Source organism: Stegodyphus dumicola, chromosome 7 (genome assembly GCF_044657685.1).
Source record: "Stegodyphus dumicola isolate Sdum_Otavi_A_Nest chromosome 7, ASM4465768v1".
NCBI lineage: Eukaryota > Metazoa > Arthropoda > Arachnida > Araneae > Eresidae > Stegodyphus > Stegodyphus dumicola.
Window position 1 is genome coordinate 108779288 of NC_140774.1, and position 12365 is coordinate 108791652.

A 12365-nucleotide genomic window follows, 5' to 3' on the forward strand; every position below is an offset into this window, starting at 1 on the left:
TCTTAAAATTGAAAATATTGCTCAGTAATGTCAGAAATTAAATATCTGAGACTGAAATGCTAGTGTAAATAGGAATTCTTAAACTGTTCTTTGCCGGTTGTGAAAGATAATTTCAAGGAATATTATGATTTTTTTTTTTTTTTTTTTACTTTTATGGATTCTAGCATTTTTAGATAAAAAAAAAAACTTTATTTCGAATCAGGTGGTAAACAATTTATCCCAACCACGTTTGAGAGTCTTTCGTGAGGGACCAATCACTTTCGCTTGTAAAGCAGCCGAATCGTTTGCTGTATTCATCAGAAATGCGGGTGTGAGCAGACACGTTATCATTTATTGAAATCAGTGGTTCGCTAGTTGGAGAAAAACTGAAAATTATCTATATTTCCTGGCAAACCCTATGTACTTATTATTCAGTGACGTCACCAATAGCTATGTCCTGTTTAGCTTCATCCAGAGGATCGTACTGCTGTGATCTGTAGCAATGTCCGTTTCTCCGGTGTTTACCTAAGATTGTGTGTGTAAAACTATCGTACAAGTTTAGTAGTTGCTCAGAAAAATTTTAATTAATGGTGTAGTATTTTTAAAATATTAAGAACACGATGCCGTTATTTGGGAAAAAAGATGCTCAACGAAAAAAGGAAACTGCTTCTGTCGAAGATAAATATGAATTTAAAGACCTACTTGGGACGTAAGTGAGAAAGTATTAATGAGATTTCTTTCTTGTAATACGATAAATCTGGTACTTCAAATTAGTGCTGTAACTAATAGTTTTTGATTATATATATTATTCATTAAAAATTTTTAAATGAGTTGGATTTTACTTTCCGTATTTATGTTCCGAAAGAACAGTTTTGGGGGCAAAAATTTATATTATTTTAGTAACAAATGAGTTAAAAGATCACTGCAGAATTCTGAGCATGAGCATATAAAATGAAATATATCATTTTTCTTTCAATCATTTTCGGATATATTTAAGAATATTTTAATGCCAATATTTTTTTCTGCTGTGCTCACGTTTGAATTTGGATATTACTTGTTTTCCAGTTATATAAGTGTATGGAATGGAAATAGTGAAAGTTATTTTCTGGAATGAAAGTTATGGGATACATAAATCACACAATTTCCAGTATGTTTTGGCTTTTTATTTTTATAAATCATAACTGATCATTCGTTATGTATAGTAATTTTAAAATTTCTGCAAGAGTGTGATTCTTTGGAATCATTCTAAAGCCTTTGCAATTATTTTGAAAAAGCGTTCGTTTTTTTTTTTTTTTTTTTTTTTTTTCTTTGTCCTGCCCATTTCAAAATTTTTGCATATTTAAGGAAAGGTATCCATATATTGTTGATAACATAATCACTTAATACCTGGTAATGTGTAAATTCGATCTTTCAGCGTTTTTAACTACAAAAAAGTCAAGTTGCAGTGTGTTTGCTTATTTTTTATTGGATACTTTAGTAAGGGAATTTTCTGCAGTATGCATTTTTATATCAGATTGTTAATATGATTGTCATTTTAATTAAAGTACTGAATGTAATGTATTTAATATTTAGAATCGAAGTACAGAATTGTGTTTACATGCATTTGGTTAGTATTAATGACCATTAAAAAAAATCAAAATTGGAATTTTAAAACTTCCCAAAAAACTGTGTTTTAAGTAGAAAATTCTTTAATTGAAAATGCATAATCTGTTTCCGTAAACTGTGGATATTATATGAAATAGTAATGCTGTTAGTGTTGTGAAAAAACACCTTTTTCATCATTAAATAATGTTTTAAATTACAGTTATTAGATCGCATATGATCACATATTTCATCGCTTAGGTAACATGCAAATTAAAGCTAATGCCGTGCTTCTTAATATCAAATGTATTTTAAAGTAATGTGATAGGATTGCTCGAATAAAACATTTTGTCGTGATGAAATCTTTGAGAATTATAACATTAACAATATTTACTTAATTTATTATTTACTCAGAAATGTAGTAACTTCAGCAGATATGTTATAAATTTGTAATTTATCCCCAGTAATATGAATACGTAAGAGATGACTTTGTGTTCGTCTGATTGATTATATATAAGCATTTTGTTACGTGTCGCAGGCCATATAGAATATTAAATGTTAATTTATGCACTAATATTGTTTGCACAAAGTTTTCTTAATGGGTTAATTAAGAAAATAATGCTTAAGTAGACAAGTTGAGTATTCCATTTAAACACCTGGAAACATTTTATTTTTCGTTCAGTTCTGTAGATAATTTGTATAGTGTTCGGATTGCCTTTGAATAACTGAAACTTAAGTCATCTCTTATGTATTCTAGATAATTTGTATAGTGTTCGGATTGCCTTTGAATAACTGAAACTTAAGTCATTTCTTATGTATTCATATTACAAATTCACAAGATATTTGCTGAAGTTACAACATTTCTGAGTGAATAACAGTTTAAGAATTATAACATTAACAATATTTACTTAAAGATTTCATCACAAGAAAATGTTTTATTTGAGCAATCCTATCACATTATTTTAAAGTACATTTGATATTAAGAAACACAGCATTAGCTGTAATTTGCATGTTTCCTGAGCGATGAAAGTTTATTTACTATCATATGTGATCTAATAACTGTAATTAGAGTTTTGTCATGTTTGAATCAAACAGGAACATATGTTGTGTAAAAGAAATATCGGCTAATGTTTGGAATATGGTAACAGGTAGTTTGGCGACATTTTGGTAAGGCGATAAAAGTTACTAGCTAGGACTTTAGCAGTGTACATGGATAAAGTCAAGAGTGTGCGCAATGCCATTTTTGTGCAATTCTGGGATTTTTTTTAAGGGAAAATAGGTCGACGTGTACATGGATGATACCATGTATGTGCAATTCTTAAAAACGCGGCAAGCAGTGGGCGATTCTGCACCTTCTTCCAATTTCACACCTAATCTTGGTCATGATTAAGCGCTTTTGTTCCATAAAAGTTCTAGCATAAGCGTAATTCGGCTAGCAGATTGTTGAAAAAAAATGTTGAGTTAAAAAAAAAAAAAAAAAAGCGTTTGATCTTTGGATTATGGTAACTTGGCGGTTTTTTGGCGAAAATTTGGCGACCAACTTTGCTACAGCAACCCTGTATTTGTTTTCGCCGCCATTTTGTCTTCACAAAGTAGAGACATGTTTCTTTTCTTTTTATTTACTGAACACTTTTTCCAACAATCTACCAGCCGAATTGCACTTATGCTAGAAATTTTATGTAACAAAACTGCTTAATCATGACAAATATTAACTGCAAAATTGGGAAAAAGTTCACAATCGCAAACTCCTTGCACGTTTTTCAGAATAGCACATACACATAAACCATTTACACGTCGACTTATTTTTACTTAACATCCCAGAATTGCACAAAAATGGCATTGCACACACTCTGAACTTTATCCATCTACACTGCTATTTTCTCATAAATTACAAAAATTTGCACGAAAATGCAAAAAAATTCTGTGAATCTTTAAACTTGGTAAAAAGCACACACATGAAATTACCTGATTGCGAAAAAGGGTTGATCTTTACATTACGGTAACTGGTAGTTTGGCGACATTTTGGAGGCGATAAAGGTTACTACCTGGGACTTTAGTAATAATGTGAGCAGTACTGAGTTCCGATTACGCATTATTTTGTGTGGGGGAAATGAGAGATCATGGGATATGTCATGTGATATTAATGGACGAATTACGGTTCTTTAATCGGAAAAGGGGGAAATCGGGAAAAAATCTGGAAATTTTGTATTTGGCTTTATTCTGTGTTGTGTGAAATAGTGTTTGTGAATTTTTGGATCCCATGGCCGTAAGTAAAGTGAATTCAAAATGGGTATTTAGTGGTATTGAAAAGGATAGTAAGAAATGTTTTTTAAGGTTGTGTGAGAGAGAAATAAACATGTTTTATTATGTTATTTATTTTACCTGGTATCTTGCTTTGAAAGATAAGTATGATTTTAAAGATTCTGAAAGAGAATGAAGAAAAGTGTATCCGCCACGTAATGAAGATTCTGAAGGAGATTAGGTAAGTTAGTATTTTTAATTATTTTTATGCATTGTTGGAAATGTAAGGTGGAAAGGAATTTGGTATTATTGGGAAAATTGTTATTAGCAATGATTTAGTTTAAAGTAATTAGGATTGTAAGGTAATTTTTATTAATTGAACGTATGTGCTCATGTATATTTTAAGTGGTGTTTTTGAATTTAATTATATTTTAATGAAATGATAGTTATTTTGTGAATTTTATACTTGTAGGAATTTGGTGTATGTTTAAGTTGAAATAAATGTGCATGGAAATAATTTAAATATTTGATAATAAATATTTGTATTGCTTCATGTATGAATTCGTTGGTGACGTGTATAATGTAATAGATGATTTAGAGGTAAAAGTTTTTGGATATTTTATTTATTTTATATGTGGAAATGTTCATATTTGTAAAGGGTAAATACTTTTTCGCGATCATGTAATTTCATATATGTTCTTTTTACCGGGTTTAAAGATTGAGAAAATTGTCATGTATTTTCGTGAAATTTTTTTAATTTATGAGATAAAAGCAGTGTACATGGATATAGTGAAGAGTGTGCGCAATGCCATTTTTGTGCAATTCTGGGATGTTTTTTTAAGTAAAAATAAGTCGACGTGTACATGGTTCAGTGATATTTTAATGAAATGATAGTTATTTTGTGAATTTTATGCTTGTAGGAATTTGGTTTACGTTTAAGTTGAAATAAACGTGCATGGAAATAATTTAAATATTTGATACTAAATATTTGTAATGCTTCATGTATGAATTCGTTGGTGACGTGTATAATGTAATAGATGATTTAGAGGTAAAAGTTTTTGGATATTTTATTTATTTTATATGTGGAAATGTATATTTGTAAAGGGTAAATACTTTTTCGCGATCAGGTAATTTCATATATGTTCTTTTTACCGGGTTTAAAGATTGAGAAAATTGTCATGTATTTTCGTGAAATTTTTCGAATTTATGAGAAAAAAGCAGTGTACATGGATATAGTGAAGAGTGTGCGCAATGCCATTTTTGTGCAATTCTGGGATTTTTTTTAAGTAAAAATAAGTCGGCGTGTACATGGTTTATGTGTATGTGTTTTTTTGAAAAACGCGTAAGGTGTATGGTATTGTGCACTTTTTCCGAATTTTGCAGTGAATATTTGTCATGATTAAGCAGTTTTGTTTGATAAAATTTCTAGCATAAGTGTAATTCGGCTAGTAGATTGTTGGAAGAAGTGTTCAGTAGATAAGAAGAAAAGAAACATGTCTTTACTTAGTGAAGACAAAATGGCGGCGGGGAAAAAAAAAAATAGAGGGTTGCTGTAGGGGAGTTGGTCGCCAAATTTTCGCCAAAAAATCGCCAAGTTACCGTAATGTAAAGATCAACCCGAAAAAGTATATACCCTTTCCAAGGATGAACATTTCCACGTATAAAATAAATAAAATTTCCAAAAACTTTTACCTCTAAATTAGCTATTATATTATAAACGTCACCAATGAATTCATACCGCAAACATTACAAATGGTTACAAATACTTAGTGTCAAATATTTAAATTATTTCCATTCATGTTTACTTCAACTGAAACATATACCAAATTCCTACAAACATAAAATTCACAAAATAACTATCATTTAATTAAAATATCACTAAACCATGTACACATCAACGTATTTTTACTTAAAAAAACATCCCAGAATTGCACAAAAATGGCATTGTGCACATTCTTCACTATATCCATGTACACTGCTTTTTTCTCATAAATTACAAAAGTTGGCTATTCTTAGGTTCAGTTAGCAAAGGACTTGAATATCTTAGTTTTATACTGTTGTGGCAGTAATTTAATAATTTGATAGCTGTATCATAAAGGTTTCATCTCAGTTATTCAGAACTAAATTCATTATAATTGCCCTATCTTTTTCTAACAACAGCCATGGCAGCCAACTGATATTATTTTATCGAGATGAAGAAATTAATTTTGGTGGTGGATAATTTATGATTTATTTGCACTCTAATGTAGAATTGGGTGCCCCTGCGATTAGCGGCAGATGAAACCCCATTTCTGGTACCATGATAGTTTTAACTTGTTGTTTCCTGATTTTTATGTTTTACCTTCCTGATTTTTTTGTGATGTGTACATAGACAGTGCATAGTGCCTAGTTTGTGCTATTCTCTTAATGTTTCTCCAAGTGAAAATATATCAATATGTACATGGACACCGAGTTTGTGCAACTCTTTTGAGTTCTTTTAGTTTCGTTTAGTGGCCATCTTGAAATTGTGCCTTCCTGGTGCTAATCTTGGCATCAAAAAAGAATCGCCAAAAAAACAAGGGTTATACCCAATTATAAACTTTTACTATGATTTTGTATAGCCATATTGTAAAATAATGTTATATGAACTTCCGGGTTTTAGGATCTGTCAAATCATCCTACAGTTTTTCATAAACCTGCTTTTCATCTTAAAGTAAGTAGACAGTAGGATCTTAGAATTAGTGTCATACCAGGGCCAAGATTCTTGTCTAGTTTTTTGTGAGAGTTTTGAAGTTACCTGAAGAGATTAAAATCTGAGAAAGCTAGGTCCCATTAATATGGGAGGTGACATAAACATCTCAGCCAAAGAATGTATATGGAAAGAAGGAAAGCTTCAAGAGATGTAATGTAAACCTGTTTGATTATTGTGCTGTTAAATCATGGAGGGACAAATTTTTATTGCCAAATGGCATGGTGTACAGTAAATCGAAGAATATGGTGCACAACCAAAGAACTTACAAAATCCATTCTTTGACACAATTTTGTAATAATTTGAGCTTGGAGATTTTGTAAATTTTGTTACTCAAAGTAAAGAGTCCATTAATTAATCTAATGGATTGCGGATATAACTCGCATCAATATGCGAGGGAAAAATAGTGTCTCCGAACTCTTAACAAATGTGTGATTTCAACACCTGTTTCAGGCATGTACAAAAAAGCTAGATGGATAACCTCTGTAAAGTAAGCATCATGTATATTTTCCACCCTTTGGTCTGAAGAGCAACTCCTACTTTGGTTGAAACTTTCATTCTTAATTTTAGTTCTTTATCTCAGCTATATTCAGTAAGTTTTTGTCTAACATTCATTGAAATGTGGGGCTGAGAAGCCCACATTTCAATGGAAGACACCTGGAAGATTGGTGGGCTGTGGGTATTTTCTTCAGTTTCTCCTTGCCGTTTAGAAACAGTATTTTTCCAAATTTAATGTCTGATTTGGTTGCAACAATTCATAGTGTACATGTCCTTTTCAGAGTCACCATACACTAAGCATTACTTTTTTGAGATGCAGCCTTTCTCTCGATGTTACTAGACGAGGTTCTTTTGACTTACTCAGGATCTTTTTCGTGTAACATTATTGTACGGTATACACTTCTGATATCAGATAATAAGCCATTTAAATAAATATAGCAACTTTCTTTCTTTCTTTCTTTCTCTCTTTTTTTTTTTTTTTACAGTAAAAAATTGCATGCCAGATTTCAAGCAAGGATATTCTGCTCTTTTGTGTTCAAGTATAGTTTATATTATCTACTCTTCAAAAAATTATATACTGTATTTTTAATTCCTGAAATGTATACGTCATATTTTCACTGATAGCTTCTTTTAAATAGGTCCTTGTTTACAGAGGATGGTCATCTAGAGCTAGCATAATCTTTGAGGCTGAAATCTCCATACTTAAACTTCTCAAACTATGTTAAAATTCTGTTTATCAAAAACTGCACTTTTTCCATGCGTAGTAGAAATTTTAAAAGCAGTTTGACTAGCATTTTTTTTTTTCTTTTTAAAAAAAAAAAAAAAAATAATATGGTGAAAATGAATTTGGGGGGTTCTCTATTTTCTAGACTGCACTGAAACGTAAATTATGCCAAAACATGTGCTAGAGTTTTGTGAGCAGAAAAGACTATACTTAAACATCTTCAGCTGTAATAAAATAATTAGAAGAAAATGCTTGGATTTGAAAAACTGCAGAACTGTCGCAATCATATGTCCAAAAATGATAGTTAGGTATTAGTGCAATCATGAAATCCCCTTAGTAAAAAGTGCAGATGTTCAAGAATGCTCCAAACTGTGCATATAACATTTTTAGCCTTTTTATTCTTCAGTTTTAGTTAAGCACTGTGCAGCAGTGTTTTTAGAATTTAGGGAAGTATCAGGTAGCAAAATTTAAGTGATGCAAAGTTTGCACCAAAAGCAACAAAGTGTATAGCACTGGTCCTGCATGGTGCTAGTTAGGTTCTTTGGTACAACAATTTTTAATGCAGAAGAATCTCAATCAGTCATTGCCATTTTCATGTACATTCTTTTTGTTGTAGAAGAGTCATCACCATTTTCATATGTATTCTTAAGTCCACCAGTTTTTATAGACTAACTGTAATCTTTATTTGTGTCTTCAACTCAGTTTTAAAATGAAAGGAATAGTTGCTTTTAATTTTTTTAAAGAGTTGGCCCAAATTTTTGTACCAGAACAAACAAATAAATGATAAAAGGCTTTTAAATGAGTTTGATTGGTTTTTGGGATAAATACTTCATTGCTACTCTGCCATCAAAAATATCTTCCTTTGCAGGTACATTTGAACTAATGAATATGGCAGCATTTCCTCTATTGGATGCTAATCTTTTGAATGGAAAAACATTAAAAAAAATTCACTGTAGCAGAATTGAATTAGAGTTGCATGAATAGATCAATAATGCAAGATTATGCTGTAAAAGCTTGTTTTTATTTTCATCCTGATTATTAGGTAAATTTGTATGCCCTAGACATAAGGCAGAAAACCAGTGCAACCAATGCAGCAATGTTTGTAGAATTTAGAAAAGTACTGGGTAGCAAAACTTAGATAATGCAAAGTTTGTGCTGGGCGGCAAATTGCTTAGTTCTGGCCCTTGTGGTAGTACTATTTTTCATATAACAATTTTTAAAGCAGTGGAACTTTGGTAAATTATTACCACATATGTTGTTCATCATGTTTGGTCTTGTAAAAGTCATCTATAAGTACATAGGTCTCAGCCTTGGCTCATTTTGGTGAGTTTTCACAGGGAAAAATTAAAGACATACATATCCATACATATCTTATGTTTGAATTAGATATTTAATCTCTAAATACATAGACTTTTTAATAAACCAGTTTTTTTGTTTGTTTGTTTGTTCTAGTGGAAATTTTGTGACAATCGCTTTAAGAATTATTGCAAAGTCATTGTTCTCATTAACCCTTTTAGGGGCAGTATATAAAATAATTTAAATTGTGGTAAAATTTTGGATGAATTGTGACATATTAGGACTCAAAATTGAGACTTAAGTAAATTCTAGAATGAAATCCTGAATTTTGAAGGCTGGTATATATTTTATACCGGTGCCCCTCTATGACATTTTTTCCCCAGGTAGCTACCAATTGTTAATTTTTGTTTTTTTTCATCTATTTTTTGCAAACTTTTGATGTGCATCTATAAAGCTGGTTGCTTAAGTACAGCTATGTAAGTCTGAAGGCAAAAAAACTTTTAAAATTTCGCTAGAAATTTAAAATTAGAAAATAAAATTTATGTTTTTTGCACTATGATGATGCCACCCAGCTAAATATACTTACGTAAAATATGGGTAAAAAGATTTTAAAAGTGATTTAAATTTAATATTATTATTTTATGAAAAATTTTAGCAAATGTGGATGCATTTGTGCATGCAGAAGCCATATCATGCTGTAATTGAGCTAGTATAATGTTACAAGGAGATGTTACTCAGGTGAAAAATTTTAAAAAAAATTGAAAAATGAAACACTACGACTCAGCTGAAAAATTATGTTGCATTTTTTAAGTTATTATATCTTATGCTTTAAATAATATATAAAAGAGTATGCCTCATGCTATGGTAGCAAGAATCGCCCCCCCCCACACACACGCTCTTTCAATTATCAGGCTCGGTAAGGGGCCCTTTTTAATTTTTTGTAAATATAGATTGTAATATATTATTTTGTTCAAGAAGAAAAGCTGTTAAATGACTTTATTATTTGATACACCTCAAAGCTCTTATTTCCATCAAAACTTTAAAAACGCAAATATCTGCCCCCCCTTTTTTTTCCTTCCAAAGATAAATGTTTTGCATCTAAAACTGGCCTTAGAAATGTTTCCCTCCTTTCACCAGCTGTGAACCACATACTTCTATCCCAAAGAAAGTCTACAATACATATTCTTTGTTCTATTATAAATACTATTGTTTTGCAGTTGCAAAAGTTTATTTCTGTTAGTAATTTCCATTTATTTATTTCTCCTACTATTCAGGGATGGTACCTCAAGAAGTGTTGAGAAAGATGAAGATAGAAACCAAAGTAGGCAGCGAAAACATTTTGTCTCAAAAATTTGTATTTTCAGTTGAAACAAAATTTAACTAAAAAGAAAAAAAAAAAAAAAAAATTGTCCACAACTTTTATATTGAAAAGTAAATTTTCAATGTAGCATATTTGTGTTCTTTATTTATTCAGTACAGAGTCAGACATCTTAGTCAGAATTTTGGTGGCTCTGGAAATTTTTCAGGTTTTAGATCCTCAGTTTAAATTCAGTAAAATGAGATGCGGAAATTATAAAATTAAGAGGGAAAATATACACTCATGTCCATAAATTAAGGATAATGCAAAATCAGGCAAAAGAAGAGTTAGAAGCAAAACAAATTTGACTTATTTGTAAAACTTATTTATTAAACAAAAGGTAAAGAGCAAAAAAAGATGCTATATATTTGATATTATTAAAAAAATTAGCGATTTTTTCTCCCTGGAGCAAATTACAAAAAAAACCTATTTACAAAAAACCAATATTACATGGTTGGTATGATTGTTAATACATTGTATATCTCCCAGACGATGCAATACATTCCGTACAACGCCTAGGCATGTTGAGTATCAAATTATCGATCTGATCTTGGGGGATATTACACCACTCAAAAAGCAATGCTCTCCGAAGTTCCGGTAGACATGTAGGAGGAGATTGACGGGCTGCAACTCATCGTACAAGCATGTTCCAGACGTGCTCTACTGGATTCAAGTCCGGTGAGAATACTGGCCAGTCCATATGGGTGATATCCTCCGATCGAAGGCATTTGCTTACAATGTTTGCACGGTGAGGACGGGCATTGTCATCCATAAACACAAATGTGCACCCATGGCACCCCGAAACAAACGTACATGTTGTTCCAGAATGAGGTCCCAATTGATTTGGCTTGTCATGGTTCCAATTTGAACATGCAGGTCAGTTCTGAAACCCAGAATAATTCCACCCCAAATGAGCACTCCTGTACCACCGTAACGGTGTCGTTCATTGATGTTTTCTTGGTGGTAACGGGTACCTGGAGCTCTCCATATGAAAGTCCGGCGAGAATCAGACTGCAAGCTAAACCTGGACTTGTCGGAAAACATCACAGAAGCCCACTGTTGCGGTGTCCACAATGCATGCTGTTTACTCCAGGCTCACCGCAGGGGACAGTGAGTTGCAGTAAGTGGAACGCATCTGACAGGTCTACGAGCATATAGACCAGTCTGCCCTAAGCGTCTGTACACGGTCTGCCTTGAAATTGTCGTACCAGTGGCTGAAGAGAACTGACGAGACAGGTCTGAGGCTGTGCTCCGCCTGTTTCTTTTCGCAGTAACTGCCAAATACTGGTCCTCATTTGGCGTTGTAACTCTGGGGCGACCTGTGCTGTAACGTCTACTCATATTACCATCATCTTGGAATTGTTGCCAAAGCCTGGAGATGACACTCTGGGCAATTCCAAGTTTGTCTGATACTTCCAGTTGGGTACGTCCCCATTTCAGACGGCCAATAATTCTACCACGTGAAAAATTCCCCAAACGCGTCCTTTGTGTCATAACTATTCGGTTATTGCACTGAAATGCTTATAAAGTGCCTGTGAACAATTTTACTTCTTTGCCTGTATTCCTTATATATCACTCTCTTACACTCTCGTCATTGTGACGTACTGTCGGTATCATCTGGTTACTTCCTAAAATTTGCATATGATTCTTGAAGATGTGTGTAGTGATTTTACAGGTAATATATTTATTTTAGAGTTCGATTTCCGCGTGACTCCGAATTATCCTTAATTTATGGACATGAGTGTATTTCATAGTCCTCCTGGCAAAAATTGGTGATTTTTTTTGCATCATTCTTGTTTATGTGCAATACCCCTGCAAGTAAAATGGCATCCAAAACATAAAAAAAATTATAATCTCAATAAACTGCATTTTAAAGCAAAATAAAACAAGGAAATAACATGAAAATGGAAATACGTGTTATCTAATCTGCATAGTACAAAAAGGAAATATTGATTTACCTC

The 12365-nt window shown here is 32.1% G+C and overlaps 1 protein-coding gene across 1 annotated transcript in view; it reads left to right on the forward strand.

Moving 5' to 3' along the window:
- The first annotated feature begins 235 nt into the window (after positions 1-235).
- Positions 236-12365, forward strand: part of CaMKI (Calcium/calmodulin-dependent protein kinase I) — a 106600-nt gene continuing 94470 nt past the window's right edge. The window contains exon 1 of the mRNA XM_085820703.1: positions 236-688. Coding sequence (XP_085676829.1) covers positions 600-688 — 89 coding nt within the window. The 5' untranslated portion in view covers positions 236-599. The remainder of the gene's footprint in view (positions 689-12365) is intronic.